The sequence below is a fragment of the Carcharodon carcharias genome, chromosome 1, assembly GCF_017639515.1.
Source record: "Carcharodon carcharias isolate sCarCar2 chromosome 1, sCarCar2.pri, whole genome shotgun sequence".
Lineage (NCBI taxonomy): Eukaryota > Metazoa > Chordata > Chondrichthyes > Lamniformes > Lamnidae > Carcharodon > Carcharodon carcharias.
The window spans coordinates 258,693,276-258,711,493 of record NC_054467.1 but is presented as its reverse complement, the minus strand read 5'-3'; the positions used below and the strand labels follow the sequence as shown (position 1 = coordinate 258,711,493).

General features: G+C 45.5%; 1 protein-coding gene across 7 annotated transcripts in view; it reads right to left on the bottom strand.

Moving 5' to 3' along the window:
• LOC121283022 (sideroflexin-5-like) overlaps positions 1 to 18,218 on the bottom strand; it is a 301,687-nt gene that overhangs the window by 130,272 nt on the left and 153,197 nt on the right. For all 7 annotated transcript variants that reach the window (XR_005944169.1, XR_005944171.1, XR_005944172.1 and 4 more), the window contains 2 exons: positions 5,759 to 5,874; positions 285 to 370 (listed from right to left, as the gene is read on the bottom strand). Coding sequence is in view for 4 of the 7 variants with exons in the window: in XM_041196941.1 (XP_041052875.1) it covers positions 285 to 370; positions 5,759 to 5,874 (202 nt within the window). In the remaining 3 variants the exon portion in view is untranslated. The remainder of the gene's footprint in view (positions 1 to 284; positions 371 to 5,758; positions 5,875 to 18,218) is intronic.

The following is an 18,218-nucleotide window of genomic DNA, read 5'->3' as shown; positions in this document are numbered from 1 at the left end:
CCTGGCCAGCCTCCTACTTCCTTTCCTGGGATATACCACTGTAATCTTGCCCAAAATTCTGCCTACATTCAGAACGCCAAACCAACAATACTAGATTGGCAAAAGCTATTGCTGCTAGGTCCAATGGAGGAGGAGCAGGTCTGGCAAAAGTCTGGGATGCCGTCTAGATCAATGCATAGGGTGCTGGACGGCAGCTAAGGGATCGGAACCCAGCAAGAGTCAGCACCTGCAGATTAGGAGCAGAAAGAATCGAAATAACAACAGGACCCAGCCTTAACACTTACTTCTCCAACAGTGACATAATAACCGGGGGCAGCACCAGGATCGGGATAGGGAGGACTATTCTAGTCATGGCAGTCTCCATCAGTGCCTGCAAAAAATACAAACATAATTCCAGTAAATATATTTAAACTTAATCACTATACCTAGAAACCATCAAAGCCCACTGTGACCTGTAATGCTGCCATATCAACAATGGAGGCTTTTTGTGATAATTTTATTGATAAAAATTACATTGCTGGCTGGATTTTCTTCTTCAATGTCGAGCTTGTGGCTAATTACTTAAGGGGCCCTACTGTTGATGAACAGATGTGCCTATTTCAGACACCCAGTGTCTCATCAAACGCCCCCAGGGCAGGTTAAGATAGGTTAGATAGCTTAGTAAAGCTCCCTCTATACTGTTCCATCAAATACTCCCAGGGCAGGAACGGCATGAGTTAGATACAGAGTAAATCTCCATCTACACTGTACCTTTTAATGTACTTTAACTCCAGCACCTCAGTAGAGCAAGGACCTATTATGACATTTTTATTTCCAGTTCCAGCTGTCACAACTCATCATGAATAATGCTATTTACATGCAGAGGCAGCCAAAGGGGCTGCCAGGTGTTGGGGCAATCTGTTTAAAAGGCCCACCTTGGTGTTCTGGAACTTCATCCCAGTTAAAATAAAAACACAAAGGCCCTCCGGTCCTCACACCCCACACAAACCTCTTGCCCTGTCCATGCCAGTTCATAGCCCCATGCCAGGCTATGCTCCCCCACCACCACCCCCATGGTCCCTCATGCCAAGCTATGGCAACTCTATCCGCCACTATGGGCTCTCCTACCCCTTAGCCAAACTAAGGCACCTCCATGCCTTTTGTTCCACTATACACTGTATAAACCAATGAACCCTATAGTGACAGTAGGGTCTGTAAAAATAACTTTCCAAACAGTAATTCATTCATTTATGACTTTCCACTGAAAAAATTCATTTCACTTCAAGGCAATAAAAGTGTTTATCATCCAGACCATGCAAAATGTCAATAACAGAAACCACAAACCCTTGAAACCACTGAATCTTGTGTAAATAAATAGTGAAATTGACAGCAGAGATCAAAGAGACAGAGCTTTCAATCAAGCAATGTTTTCTCTGGGGCACAGCTGTTTCAACAAGAGTAATGGATGTCCGGGCTCTCAGCCAAGCCTCTTTATGTATGTGGTTTCTGTTATTGATACTTTAAAGGGTCTGGATGATTTGTACTTTTATTGCCTTGTAGTGAAATGACTTTTTTAATATAGTGGAAAGTAATGATTAAGTTAATGACTTTTTAAAAGCTTTTTTTCACACATCCTACTGTCACTATAGTGATCTATGTAGTGTATAGCGGATCAATGAGCATGGAAGTGCAATGGCTGGCATAGGGAGCATGAGGGGCCATGAGGTGGGTGGATGGAGAGGCATAGCTTGGCATAGGGGGTCTGAGGGGCCCTGCAGAGTAAGTGGGGGGTTCTCACCTTGCCATGGGGGCATGAGGAGGAGTTTTGAAAGGTTCCGTTAGGCAGACTAGGGTTCATGATGCTTCTAAAGGGCTGTAAACCATGACTCTTTAAAAACATGGCCTGACTCCAAAAGAACTGCAGAGGAGTGGGACATGCCCATCTCTTCAATGGAGCAGGCCAGGCCGGATGCAGGCTTTTGACAGAAACCAGCCTGCACCCTTTAAAGGCACTCCCGAAATTCAGCTAGCCCGGGAATTGGGTCGGGAATCCTGGAATCGGGACTCGCCCTCCATTTTTAAAGGGCTCCCCGGCCAGCCTGTCTCAGTGAAAATTTAGCCCAAAATATTCATGAAGACCCATGCCCATGTGTTTCACCTCCACAAACAAGTTACATTTTTTGGTCTTTAAGTGGCTATTTTTTCCTTAGTCATCCTTTTGTTATGTGTTTATAAAACATCTTTCGGTTATCCTTGATTTTATTATAACGTTTCATTCCCTCTCTTTGCTTTCCTAATTTCCTTGTTAATTTCACTCCTGCACTTTCTATAGTCCTCTAGGTTTTCTGCACTAATAAGCTTTTGGCATATGGCATAAGCTTCCTCTTTTTGCTTTACTCTACTCCATATGCTCTTTGACATTGGGGTGGGATGGGTGGGGTGGATTGGGTGGTGTCTAGATTTGGGAGTACCACCCTTTATCTTAATGAGAACAATGTTCTGGACCCTCTCTATCTCCTCTTTCAATACCTCTACTACTCGGACACTGATTTATCTTCGTAGCTGTTTCCAGTCCACTTGTGCTGAATCAGTTTAGTAAAACTGGCCTGTTCTGAATTTAAAACTTTTATTTTTGGTCTATCTTTATCCTTTTCCATAACTACTGTAAATCTAACTGAATTATGACCACTACCACTAAAATGCTCTCCCACTGATATCCCTTCTACCTGCCAGCTTCATTTCCCAAACTCAGTCCAAAACTGCCCCTTCTCTTGCTGGGCTTGCTGCAACCTGGCTAAAAATATTCCCCTGAAAGGCAAAGATGAATATGTCAGACAGCCAATGGTGAGAGTGTGGAGGATGGAGATCATGTGATGATAACCTCCTGGAATATGTCCAATCAGAGTTGAAAATTTTAAAGTGTAGTGCTGACAGGAGCATTAGGAATGTGGGAACTGCATACTAGAAACAGCTTTTACTATAAATCTCTTAGTTATAAGGACAATGGGCGCTGGTTAGCTCAGTTGACTTGTTGGCTAGAGTGTGATGCAGAATGATGCCAACGGGTTCAAACCCCATACTAGCTGTGGCAACTCATAGAGGCCTACCTCCTTATCTTGCCCCACGCTTGCAGAGTGTTGCCCCGCAAGCTATATATAACCAATTGTCTCTCCCTAATGAAGAGAGATGCCTATGGTCATTTGTGGACTATGTCTAATAACCATTACCATTCTATAAGGACAGTCCTGGGCTCTCAGTGAATCTTCCACAATCATCAGCTAACCGCATGTTGTGAATCTCCAACTCTCTTGTCTTTCATGATAGCTCTCCTCTCATTTCTGCTGCTGCCTCTCCTTCTCTAGTGGATGACCCCATTACTCCATCTCCCTTAACCTGGGGATCCCCTTCTGCAGGTGGTATCGAGAAGCCTGGTTGGATACTAATGGTCCTGACCATTAGCTGCGAGCTAGCCGGGTGGCTGTGGCTGGTCAGTCAGCTGCAGACTGGCTGTACGGCTGGCTAGGTGCCTGTGGGCTCTCTCGCTCTGGGCTGGTTAGCTAGCTATGGATTGGATGGCTGGCTGTTTCTGGTCTCTCTTTCCTGTTCTGCTATAGTCCCTGCTTCAGCTCCTGCTCTGCTGCCATCTTTCCTCTCTGCTGTCTTCTCTCCTCCTCAGCTGGAACTGCAAGTTGAGAAACAAAAAAGCGAGGTAAATGCAGATGCTGGAAATCTGAAACGAAAACAGAAAATGCTGGAAACACTCAGCTGCAGGAAACACTGGCTACAAGAGCAGGTCAGAGGCTGGAAATCCTGCAGCATGTAGCTCACCTCCTGACTCCCCAAAGCATCTACAAGGCACAAGTCAGGATTGTGATGGAATACTCCCCACTTGATCGGCACCCCATCCACAAACATTCACTCCCTCCACCACCGATGCACAGTAGCAGCAGTGTGTACCATCTACAAGGTGCACTGCAGGAACTCACCAAGGCTCCTTAGACAGCACCTTCCAAACCCACAACTGCTACCATCTAGAAGGGCAGCAGATACATGGGAACACCACCACCCGCAAGGTCCCCTCCAAGCCATTCACCATCCTGACTTGGAAATATATTACTGTTCCTTCACTGTCACTGGGTCAAAATCCTGGAACTCCCTCCCTAACAGCACTGTGGGTGTACCTACACCACATGGACTGCAGCAGTTCAAGAAGGCAGCTCACCACCACCTTCTCAAGGGCAATTAGGAATGGGCAATAAATGCTGGCCCAGTCAGTGATGCCCACATCCCATGAATGAATATTAAAAAAAGGAAAGTACAATGTATCGATGATCTTTCATCAAAGCCCACAACACCACAAGGTTCATAACTCTATCCCATAGTACTACCTGACCTGCTGAGTGTATCCAGCATTTACGAAATGCCAGCCTGTAAACTGGTGCTATATTTTAAAATTTAAATATTGTTTCTGTTACAGTGCTTATAACAAAAATATATGCAGATAATTTATTAATGTTATTCATCTACATTGTTTTGCCACTGAATGTGGTGGGCTTGCGGCTGAACTTGCTTTTCACAGGCTGCCAACATGGGTCACTGCACAATACACCTGCAAAACACCAAGGAATGGGAGAACCCTCACAATTTTGAGGTTCCATTAGTACAGGAGAGGGGTGGTCAGATCTAGGGAGAGTTCTGCAATGTGGTGCTCCCAATGGGGAGTGGATCTTGAGAAACTGTGGTGTGTATCCTCCACTTTCCATCCATAAATTTGAACTAGGGGTGCGAGGAGGGGGCAGGGAAGTGGGTGGAAATCAGGAATTGTGCACTTCAAGTATCCCAAGGTAGATTGTGAGAGTCACTCCCCACTGAGATTACAGAAACATTCCAACAAATGAACAAATTGAAGATGCAAAGGTGTTTGAAGTCTAGCTGGAATTTGGATGGGCAATGACCAGGGGCTGTGTCAATAAAATATAGACAATAAAAAGGAAACAAAATAAAATCTTGTGTTTCTATACTTTCATGACTTCAGGATGTCCCAAAGACAATGAAGTAATACCTGAAGAGTTGCCAGCTCCCACAAACAGCAATGACTATGTAATCTGTTTTAGTAACATTGGTTGAGGGACAAATATCAGTCTGGACACTGGGGAGAACTCTGTGCTCTTTTATCTTCGCCTGAGAGGGCAGGCAGGGTCTCAGTTTAATATCTCATCCCAAAGATGGCACCTCCGACAGTGCAGCACTCCCTCAGCACAGCATTGGTTGCTAACCTAGATTCTATACTCAAATCTCTGCAGTGGAATATAACTGCTGGCTCAGGGTAGAGAGTGCTATCCACTGAACCATGACTGACACCAAATTGAAGTTGTGAAGAGGAAAGGATTCAAAGAGCTATTCAAGTTTTGGTATTTACTGAGGAGAAATTGTAAGTGGAACAATGGAGGGGCTTGAAAGGGACTTAATACTGATAGGCCTTCCTGCAGGAGACGACACAGGTTTCTCACCAGTTCTCCAGCCAGTTGGACTGGCTGCTAACCTACATCTAGTGGCTTCTGTTTTTTATTTAAGCAAACATTAGACCAGGTGACAAAAAGATTGCTTGAAAAGTTACCGGTAGATTTTAAGGCGTGTCCTAAAGAAATTTCGAGAGGTTTAGGGAGAGTTAATGACTGAGGCGGCTGAAATTACAGCCACAAATGATGGGGACGAGGAGAACCATGATATGCAAGAAGGCAGAATTGGCAGATACAAAACCACAGAGTCAAACACGCACATGTTTGGCAGCGACCCTGGAGGATCCAATGACATTTCCATCCACGTCCAACACAGAAATCCCTTCCTCCAGCTCGCTGTGTCTCATCAGCACCACATTGCAGACATTTGCAGTTGCTGCAGGAAAACAAAACACAGACAGCAGTCAGCAATATTCTGGGAAAGTCAGGTCAGGCATTTTAAAGATACCTCGCCCTGGAAAACTAGTCATACGATAATGGAATCCTACATCATAGAAGGAGGCCATTCCACCCATAATGCGTGCGCCAGTGGTAGCCAATTCTCGACAATATTTGCAGGGTCTCTTATTACATATAGGGGTCTTAATTCTCTAGAATACATACAGGGTTTGCTATTCACCTAAATGTATATGTGAGGTCTCCAATGCCCCTACAATATACACAGGGGCTACTATTCCCTATAATACAAACAGGGACTGCTGTTCAGTGTAATATTCATGGGGCCTGCTATCCTATAATATACAGAGGGACAGAGAGAGAGAGAGCAATGTGTTTAAGAGCAAGAGGAAAAAAAGAGAGAGAAAACACACAAGCTGTATCAATTACACACCTGTTGTAATTCTAGCTGTTTATAGATAATCTGTAAACAAGGAAAGACATATTAAACTGAGATTTGCCTCACCTGGCCTCTGTTATTAACCTTGTTAAAATTTGTTAGGGAAGATCCTGCTGGTGGCTAAAGTTGCATCAATGTCCAAGTGTGGCTCCCTGCCACACAAAAAGACTGGAAAATTCTTTAAGAAATCCCAAGCTGGTGTTAGCCCGGCCCTCTCTACAAAATAAAAGATTTAGGTGCTCACACAGATAAAGTAACTTAATTTTCTTTAATCTGTAGGTGCCTGAGCCACAGTTCTGGCCTAGAACTTCAGCTGGGTTCAATATCGACAGTGCGCCTGCTCTCTTGCAGACTCTCTAAGTATGGAGTGTGGGACCTCCAATGCTCCGGCTCTCTGCCCTAATACATCCTCCTAAGGACAGGGGCCTAGTAAGGAGCAGGCTGCTCTGGTGGAGACTTCTCAGCAAACTGGCCATCCAGGAAGCTATGGGGCAAACCGAGGACCCAGCTTAACCAAGTTTTAGCTGAGTTTCCGACAGATTCCTGCGGAAGTTTTGGTGTGGATGTATCATATCATGTCCAAAGCATCTTTCCTCAAACTAATTGGAGCTCTTTCCAAGGAAAATAACAATGTAATTTTCAAAGCAAACAGAAACGCTCTATTAATTACTCGATCAGCAAGAAATATTCTGTTGATAGTTAGAGAATATCAACATTCTAACCTGTGAGAATGTGAGAACCTGGACAAAGAGACCATAGGACAAGAGAGGGAGTTAGAGGAAGAAACACACATAGATACACCAGAGATTTTTGCCCATCCTATTTAAACCTTTTAAGCTAAATATGTTAAATTTTACGTCCAATGATCACCTGTGTTCTACTGTTGGTTGGAAAATGTAAACCTTCTAAATACTGACAATTGGAGGCTACAGGTACAGAAGGCAAAATTGTATGGTCCCCTGACTGTCAGTTAGAAGCTAGGGTCGGAGGGGGGGAGGTTCGTAAAATGCAGCGCATTGCCTGAACGCTGCTTACTCGCCCCATCCTGTCTCCTGTTTTATGGGAGGAGCTGGAGGCACACCTTTGGGCCGGTTGAGGCCCTTAAACGGCCAATTAGTGGTCACTTCAGTGCCTCATCCTGTTCCGCCATCATATTAACTGCAGCAGGGGTAGGCCTATGCCAAGTCAGTAGCCTAGTAGCTTTTACTACACATACTGGCGTCAGGCCAGGGGTGGGGTGGGGACCTCCTGTGAGGGTTCCCTGTGCCCATCGGAGGCATTCCCCGACAAGGTCATATCCATTTTAACCCACCACCCCCCCTGGCCTCTCAAACCTGGCTCCCCCTCACCTCAATCGCTGAGGCCTGCCAGCCAGACTGTGCTTATTACAAGTCTGGCACAGCTCAAACCTGGGACTACAGAGCTGCCAGCTGCTAAGTTGGGACTTCTTCCCCAGATAGGTGCAGTGGTATCGACCTTAAGCAACTCACCATCTCCAAGGAACTTTTCTGGTGGGAATCTGGGAGCTGGGTCATCTGCCTGCTCCAAGGAAGCTGGCAGACAATCAGACCAATTCTGGCCCCACCCTGGGAGCTATTTTGAGCCAGCCTCGGTATTTCCCAGAGCCTCAGTGTGTTGAGGCTGCCAACTCAATTGAGGCAGTCTTCCAGTGGCAGACCAGGGGTTCATCAGATCCAGATGCTCCATGCCCCAATGTCAGGGCTGTGTGAATAGGCCTTTAGATGTGTTTCCCTTCATCCTGATGTCTCTTCTGGCTTTGGGAGTCTTCGGTGCAACCTTCAGAGTGCAAATCCGGCAGAAACTGTGTGTTTTGCTGGAACTGGGTCTCCAAGGCTGTTGCCATCCTTCCCATGCAGACTCCGACGTGCTCAAATGCCAGAGCCACAACATCTGACAGAACGTGGTATGACTCCACCATCCTTCGTTCCAGTCTGTTGACAGCCTCTGACAACTCTGCTTAATGTTCTCCTGCTTGTCTCTGCATCTCGAACATTACTCTCAGAACCGACTGCAGAGTCTCATCACTGGACTCTGCAGCGGCCTGAACTCCAGCAGTCCCCTGAATGTCAGAGACTTCGGCTGTCACTGCCTCCACCTGCTGTGGACGCCTGCCTGCGAGGTGATTACCAGGTTGTGAGCCTGAGCCTACCGTAGAACTAGGACTCACCGAGATGCGTGTATCTGCGCTGGTGGAGAGCGCAGGTGAACGCAGTGATGATGGTTCCTCAGCATCCTCCTCAGGGGTGCTCTGGGGACTGGGGCTGAGGTGATTGCTGGAACTCTTCCTCTGCCTTTTCTTGCTGGTGGCTGGACAGATAAGAGAAATACTTAGTGATTGACTAGACACTATTGGTCGCTCACAGTCATTGTTCACACGTGGTTGAGCCTCACAGGATTGTCGGTGAAACCAATTTTGCCTTCAGCGGAGGAGCGATCTCTATCTTCTCCAGCAAGCTCTGCGGCCTGCACCTCATGGGAAGATAGTATCCTCATCTCCAGGGTCTCCACCCACACCCCCCCATCCTGGTCTTCGGTCTCTCCTGTCGATTATGGGCATGTTGTCCTGGATAGAGATAGATGGATAGATAGATCTGTAGTGGGCACAACAGATGAAACAGCATCTCAGAAGCATGCATGCCTGCGGTGTGTGATGAGCCCTCCCCAGTAACTGATGAAGATGCCATTTGTGCAAGATCCTACATGACTCAGACACCTTAACGTGGTTGGCAGACAATCAGTGCTGATGTCCCAATTGCTGCTAGTGTGTGATATCCCTGTGGACTCTAACCCTTAGACTGCCTGACACCCTTATGAGAGTGAGTTTGGAGTGAGGAGCGGATCAGATCGTTCATCCTTTTCTTGCACTGCAAGGTGGTTCCCCTTTTGTTTTCCACAGGCGCTGACCACCCTGGTGACCTCCTGCCAGGCCGGTGTGGAGAGGTGGGAGGACTTCCTGCTCCCATCCTGACGGCATGGAGAATATCCAGGGCGGACCTCGCTGAACCGTGAAGCGGAGGGGTTTGGTTAGCTGCGGGGCCATTGTTTTCCCTTTTCATCACAACATCTGGCCTGCAGTGAACGAATGTGTATGCAGGTGTTGTTTAAATATGGTGCCCAGGACCTCCGACCCCATGAGGTAACAGTGGGGAGGGCAAATCACTGCCCGCCCTGCAACAAGAGTCGATGAGTTCCACGCTGGTGCATAATTAATGAGCTGAAAAGTGGAACATCTGGCGTGAAAATCTGCCCCACCGCCAGCAGAAATCAGGCCTACTGTGCTGCCTGCCTCCGGACTTAGTCTCCAGAATGGAAAATTCCTCCCACAATCTTTTTAAAGCCCTTGATGTCAATCACAGCAGTGTTTTGTATATCGATCTTCATGTCCTGGATACTCCAGGACAATCCTGGAGAGCTAACAACCCTATTCTAAGGACCGTCTGATGTGATTCTTGGGCGTAAGTGAATGTTCAGCACTCGCACCTGAAACAAGCTGTGGGCCATTTGCATTTGTAAATGAAGATCCTATGCTGGTTGCAGGGCCCTGAACTGTAATTTGTGTCACTGGATAGGATTTTTCTGATGAACTGACGGGGAATGCATCCCCGCAGATCCTGGCTGCCCCGCAGTCATTTGAACGTGTCGGAAAGATGTACTGACACAGCTCCTCCCTATTTACCCGGCCCACTTACTCCAACCCGTCTCAATGGGGCTGAGATATTTCAGATTTATGAGGCTGTTCCCTTTGCAATTGGCTCTGGGAAGGCACTGCGCCTGGAAGATAGACCAATGGTGGGAGCGTGGGTTGGGGCAGTTTGAGATGAAGCTGTGAGGTAGAGACAGAGAACGAGAAAAAGACATGCCAATAGGAGGAGAGAAAAACAGGCAGTGTGTGAAGGAGAAACAGTGATACTCTCTGAGAAATAATCACAAATACAAATATACTGCTGTTAGAGGAGCTACAAACCCATTCTGATATTACTGGTTGCTCCTGCACTGTCAGGTTCATGCTCCCTTCTCAATGCTAACAGCCGTTAGCAAGCTACCAGTGAGTTAAATCCCATGTGACACCTCCTTGTGTATAGCTTGAGACAGTTTCTGTCTGTCTGAGATACCTTCGCTGTCTCAGATGTAGCCTTGGAAGGACAAAGTCACCAACTCAGAGATCCTGGAGTGTGTTAATTCCATCAGCTGACACTCACTGCTAAGCCAATGATGCCTGCACTGGCTCGGCCACATTCATTGGGTGAATAATGTCCGTACAGCCAAAGGCATTCTGTACACTGAACTGGCCACTAGGGCATAACCTCCTGGGCATCCATAATTCCACTCCAAGGACACCTGCAAGTGAGATATGAAGATGGCGGACATTGATACTGTCAATTGGGAGACAGTGACTGATAGCCAAGACCTTTGGAGACTGACCGTTTTGAAGGGCATTGGAAGAGGCAAACAGAAACGGCAAGCTCAGCTGGCTGAGAAGCAGGCCCAGAGAAAACAGAGGCCAGCGAATCATGCACCTTCCCAGCCCACTGTCTCCCTCTGCAGCAAACGTGGCAGAGACTGTCAGGACAGAGTGAGGCCCCTGAGTCACACCAGGCCATGTTTAACACAGAGCCGACCACCACTGCACAAACCATTGTCCTACTAGACAAAAGGTTGCCACTGTACAGCTTGAAAAGTTTACTTTAGCACATATATGTGGACATAGGAAATTATAATGGAAATGCTGTCTGGAAGTATCACAGGTTTTTTATTAAAGGTTGAAATATAGCTGGTAAAGCAACAGAAATAAACTTAAGACCAGATTGGAATGGTTTTAAAGGGTAATAGGTGTAGATATGGAATTCAGTTCAAAGTATCAGGAAAAATCCCAGAAAATTATTTTTATGGAATTCAACTTATTCAAACACTAAATCAGAAGCCTTGACCTTATCCCTCTGCCTGTGATAGTCACTGTTGCTTTTTAAAACAATGTATACCTTTATACACAATCAACAATGCCATGTAGATACACATAGCAGACACTGTTTTACAATAACTGTGGTGCTGTTAGTATGCAGGGTGATATTTTATGTTTATGTACATACATACAGAGAGAGAGAGAGAACGAGAGAATGAGAGATGCACACACTTGCAAGTATTTGAGAGAGAAAGTGTGTGCATGCTGAAGTGTATGTGTATGTGTGTATGTGTGTGTGTGTACACGCATGTATGTGTATGTGTATGTGTGTGTACATGCATGTATGTGTGTGTGTGTACATGCATGTATGTGTATGTGTGTGTGTGTGTGTACATGCATGTATGTGTATGTGTGTGTGTGTGTGTGTACATGCATGTATGTGTATGTGTGTGTGTGTGTGTGTGTGTACATGCATGTATGTGTATGTGTGTGTGTCTGCACGTGCAGCCTATGGATTAAATTACTGCATTGATCTCCCAATCTATTAAAAAAAACCTGAATCATCAGACAGAAGAGGGTTAATCATCACATAAGCAAACAAATTAATTAGCGCATGAGCTCACAATCAGGCCTCCCCAAGGCTTTCACAACACAGTTCGCCTCTGAGAGTTCTGACAACAGCTGCTGGTACATGTCTGTGAATGGAAGCCAGGCCAGCTCTCTTCCATGCCTGCAATGACAAAATGTTCTGGAACTCGCACAGTTTTCAAATCAGTAGGCTGTGTGCAGCTCTGAGGAGTTATCGGCTGACAGAGATAAATATTAACGAAGGCCGGGATGTCGCCTGCGGATGAAAACCAACACCAAGTGAAGCTCCAAGGGACAGCAGCTTGAGCTCCTGGTATTTACCAGAGCACAGGAAGAACACACAGAGTGGTGAGAATGTGGAACTCGCGACCACATGGAGTGGTTGAGGCAAGAAGCATAGCCAGCATTTCAGGGGAAGCTGGATATGTACATGAGGGAAAGAGGTATAGAACAATACGTTGATAGGGTGAGACGAAGTCAAGTGGGAGGAGGCTCTTCTGCAGCATAAACTCCGGCACAGACCTGTTGACCTTAATGGCTTCTTTCTGCGCTGTAAATTCAATGCACTGTACCAAAATCAAAATGGTCTTAATTAATTAAGATAATTAAGATTTTTCTCATCTTCTGAGACATCATGACGAATTTACAATTTTGGAAAATTAGAGTGCAAGAGGAAAGGAAAGATTCGATGTTGATTGTTGCTTCTTACTGTGATTTTTGACAGCAGTAGACTGAATACGCAACAATCTCAGGTTTCTGTCCATTGATTCCGCAATCTGCAATAAATTTACACTTTCACCTTCTCACTGACTTGGGCATAAATAAAGTGATGCTGCCTTGCACATCACAACAATGATTCTGATTAAAATGCACCTAAACTGACTGAGCTTAGATTAGTTACATTTGGCCCCAATTAGAGAGATTGCCCATTTAGTCATGAAAACTTTTAAACAGAGATAGCAGTCCACATGTCTCAGATAAACCAAATTAACTAGATTCCAGCTTGTAGTTCACTCTGAGAAATCTACAAGTAATGTATACTATGTCTTACTACTTCTGTGCTTGGGAGAGGTGAGAGTAGCTGGCATCAAGGCAACATTTGACCAAACATAGCAACTCATGAAAAAAATCCTTGCTAGTGGCTGGAGTCACACCCAGCTAATGGGAAGATAATAGCGGTGACTGTAGGCCACTAAATATATCTCCGGGGGTCATCCATTTCATATTTCATTCTGTATTTAAACCAGATGGATTTGGATAAACGTGTCCACACAGCAGCATTCCGTGCAATGCTCGACCATCTTCAGCTGCTTCATCAATGACTGTCTTGCATCATAAGATGAGGAGTGGGGTTGCTCACAAGAGCACAAGAGAGAGGAGCAGGAGTAGGTAATATGATCCATGAAGCCTGCTCACCATTCAATACGATCATAGCTGATCTGAGGCTTCAACTCCACTTTCCTGCCCACTCTCCACATTCACCTGATTCCCTGAGAAATCAAAAATCTATCTCAGCCTTCCAAACCTGACCTCTACCACCTAGCAGGACAAGGGCAGCAGGTGCAAGGGAACACCACCACCTGCAAGTTCCCCTCCAAGCCACACACCATCCTGATTTGGAAATATATCACCATTCCTTCACTGTCGTTGGGTCAAATCCTGGAACTCCCTCCCTAACAGCATTGTGGGAGTACCTACACCACATGGACTGCAGCGGTTCAAGAAGGCAGCTCACCACCACCTTCTCAAGGGCAATTAAGAATGGACAATTAGGGAAGTACCACTTTGCCCCTGTTTAGCCTCTGCCTGCAGTGCTTTATTTGGAATACTGTGTGCAATTTTGTTCTCCATATTCAAGGAAGGACATAACTTGCATTGGAGACAGTACAGTGAAAACAATGGTCCCTGGGATGAGAGGGTTGTCCTATGATGGGAGTAATTTGGAAGTTCCTCTGGAGTTTAGAAGAATGAGAGGCGATCTCATTGAAACATACAAGATTGTGAAGGGGCTTGACAGGGCTGATAATTGCACAGTGTTATAGAGCAACAGCAGACAAAGCCTTTTCAGCCCATCATGCCTGTGCCGACTCTGGGATAACTAATTAGTTCCACTGCCTGCTCTTTCGCCACAGCCTTGCAAATATTTCCTTTTTAGGTGCATATCGAATTCCCTTTTGAAAGCTACTATTCAATCCGTTTCAACCTCACTTTCAGGCAATGCATTTAATATGTAATAACACGTTCCAAAAGAATTCCCCTTGTCTCCTCTGCTCCTTATGTGAACTATTTTAAATCCATGTCCTCTGGTTACAGACCTTTCTGCCGGTGGACATAGTTTCACCTATTTGCTCTATTAAAACCCCTCATAGATTTTAAAAGCTGCATTCAAATTCCCCTTCATCTCTGTTCTACTCGGAACTCCTCAGATAATGAACAAGCACAGGCTAGCTGTCAAAACATTTGTCCCCCATAAGTGTCAGGCACAACCAAGAGAAAAAAAGCAAACTCCCCATCCTGAGAGTTTCTAGTAGTTTCTATTTTGGTTTACTATGTTCTTGTTGTTGGTTGCATGTAATCTGTTGAGAAATGGTGCATCAGCATAGCATTAAGTGCAACCTGGAAGTGACTTTTGACAGACATGAGGCACACAGTACCAGCCAGAAGTTAACTGTTAACTTCTATCCTCTCTGCTTCTTCTTAGGCAGTCCCTCAGGATCGAGGATGACTTGTTTCCACTGCAGTTCAATAGGTTCTGAGATGGCTGATAAATCCAATTTTTGATCTTCAGTCTCTGAAACATGCAGGACAGGTGGTCCTTAAAAAATCAGGTAGCTGACTTGTTGGGAGGTTTGTGTGCCCTCTCCAACATCTCGATTTGCCTCTGTTCGTGACCAAGTCCCTTGATGTGTTTGGTGCATTCTTAAATAAACCTTCTCCCATTTTGGTCAGTCATAAGCCAGGGACTCCCCTAAGTTGGCGGGGATGTTTGATCTCTTCAGGAATGCCTTGAGGAGAACCCTAAAGCGTTTCCACTGTCCTCCTGCGAGTCGCCTATGGCAATTGGGTTTGGAGTAGAGCAGTTGCTTTGCGGGTCTAGTGCCAGGCATACGAACATGTCCCAAGCAATGCAGCTGGTCCAGAGTGATTAGGGCCTTGACGCGGGACATGTTGGCTTGGAGAGGATGCTGCCGTCAGCACCCTGATTTGGAGATCTTGCAAAGGCACCGCTGCTGTACTTCTCCAGTGCTTTTATCCTACATGTATAGGAGTTCACATAAGGCACTACCTATTACAAATGCGGCCAGTTTGTACTGAAAATGGAGTTGGTTTGAACTACAGACTTTATAAAAATGAACACTCTGAAAGGTGTTAATGAAGCCGTTAATAGGGACATTGCATATGTTTTTTAAGTGGCGCGATGACAGCTTGGTGTCTGAAGTGAGACCTACTTAAAAGTCAGGCAGTGTGTCAGTGCACATGAAAAAGTCAGAGGCCAAGAAACGAACATGTTGTAGACAGAGATGCGGGTGTTGCGAGAGGGCACTACCTTTAATTTATTTAAATTGAGGGAATATTTACTTTATAGCCTCAATTTTTTTTCTCCTCTCCTGTAGGTGCTGACTGTCGCTGAAGGATAAAGTCACAGACACCGGTTTGCCTCCAGTACCTTGCTCAAATAGCCATCCTTCATGTGTAATCCCTGTGACTGTAAGCAAGTTATTTGATCATGGAGTTGAGCCTACTCCTGTCTTAGGTGTTCACGAGGGCCCTGCAGCAGGCATGCCAATTTTCAGACAGGAGACCCAGTGACACACGCCATCCTGACTTGGGACAATACCGCCGTTCCTTCACTGTTGTGTCAAAATCCTGGAACTCCTTCCCCAGCAACACTGTGGGTGTACCTACACCACGTGGACTGCAGTGGTACAAATGAAATACTCTGAATGCAGTAACAGTCATAAAATAGGAGACATCGCAACTTATTTGAGCATAGCAAGCTCCCACAAACAGCACTGTGATAATAACGGCAAATATTACCCAGAATTCTGGGGAGAACTCCCCTGCTCTTCTTTGAATAGTGCCATGGAATATTTTACACCCGCCTGGGAGAGCAGACTAGGCATCGGTTTAATGCTTCACCTCTCACAGTGCAGCAGTCCCTCAGTACTACAGTGTCATCCTAGATTTTTTGCTAAAGTCTCTGAAGTGGGACTTGAACTCATAACCTTCTGACTCAGAGACGAGCCACAATGACACTAAAAGCCTTTCCTGCCTGCTGTACTTGCCCTGTATAGGTAGCATCTGTAATTCCCAGCAACACTCATGGGAAATTGTTCATGAGCTGATTTGCAGAGATGTATTTGATGGGAGGTTAGATCTGTACATGACGGAAATAGAAGGGCGTGCTGATAATATGGGGTGAGGCTCATGTGGAACATAAACTAGTTGGGCTAAATGGTCTGTTTCTATGCTGTAAATTCTTTAGTAATCTTTTTCTTCGGGCACAGGCACTGAAGCAAATTATAGTGCATTAAACATGGCTTTGGATTTCATCTCAGGACTGAAACTCCACAGTCCATGAACACTTTGGTAATTTCAGGACATCTTAAGCAGATGCTCCTTTAATCCCATCATCCAGAGTGTTCTAGATTTATTTGTCTTACCTTTCCCCTTCAAGCGAATATACCTTGACATTGCTTGCAATATTATCTCTTTGACGGTAGCCCATTGTTTAGTCACTGTCCTTTCCACCAACATTTGATTCCAATTGACTCGACTCAGCTGCATTCTTATCCCATCGAGGTTGGCTTTTCCAGCTCTGGATTGCTCCTTGTCCTTCTCCATGGCCGACCTAAACCTTATGATACAATAGTCACTGTTCCCTAAATGCTCTCCCATTGATATTTGATCCACCTGGGCCAGCTCATTCCTCAGAACCAGGTCCAAACAGTGCCTGCCCTCTCATTATACCAGAAACATACTGCTGCAGAAAATTATCCTGAACACATTCCAGGAACTCTCGTCCCTCTTGTCCCTTTGCACTATTCCTATCCCAGTCTATATTTGGACAACTGAAATCCCCCATTATAATTGTTCTATAATTCTTGCACCTCTCTGTAATTTCTTTGCAAATTTGTTTCTCTCCATCCCTTCCACTAGTTGGTGATCTATACACTCCACCGATCAATGTTATTGCACCTTTTTCATTCCTTACCTCTAGCCAGAGAGATTCTGTCCTTGAACCCTCTGGAACATCCTCCCTCTTCAGTACTGTAATACCATCTTTAAATAATACTGCCACTCCCTCTCTCGCCTTTTCTTCCTTTCCTGTCTCTCCTAAGCACCTTGTACCCAGGAATATTTAACACCCAGTCCTGCCCTTCTTTGAGCCAGGTTTCTGTTATAGCAATTATATCACAATTCCATCTGTCAACCTATGCCTATAGTTCACCAATCTTATTAACCACACGTCTGTGCATTCACATAATACACATTAACCTTGATTTAGGCTTAATTTTCCACCTTGCTCTGATCCCATCTAATGACTTACTGTAGCCTATTCTAGTTCTATCAAGCTCTCCAGGTATTCTATTTACCTTGATACTACTCTCTGATAGATCTTCCTTATCAGTTAATACTTCTCCTCTCCTCTCTGAATTCCCTCTTTCAATCTACTTTAAACTCTCTCCGACAGCAATAGCAAACCTTCCCTTGAGGACATTAGTACCAGTCCTGTTAAGGTGTAATTCGTCCTTCTTGTCCAGGTCACACCTGCTCCAGAAACGGTCCCAATGCCTCAGAAATCTAAAGCACTCCCTCTTAATCCATTTCTCCAGCCACATATTGAATTGCTCAATCTTCCTATTCTTAGCACATGGCACTAGGAGTAATCCTGAGATTACTGCGCTTGAGGTCCTGCTTTTCAATTTCCTTCCTGACTCCCTAAAATCTGCTTTCAGGACCCCGTCCCTTTTCCTCCCTATGTCATTGGTCATAATGAGGACCACGACTTCTGGCTGCTTGCCCTCCCTCCCCCAAAAGAATGTCCTGCAGCTGCTCTGTGACATCTTTGACTCTGGCACCAGGGAGGCAACATACCATCCTGGAGTTATGTCTATGGCCGTAGAAACACCTGTCTGTTCCTCTAACTACAGAAACCCCTACCACTATAGCACTTCCACTCTTCCACCTCCCCTCTTGTGCAGCGGCACCATCCATGGTGCCACAAACTTGGATCTTACTACGATTCTCTGAGGAACCATCTCGCTCAGCAGTATCCAAAATGGAAAAGTGGCTAGAGTGCAAGATACGCTTGGGGAATTCATGCACTACCGGCCTGTTTCTCTTTGATACCCTGGCAGTCCCCCTCTCTGCC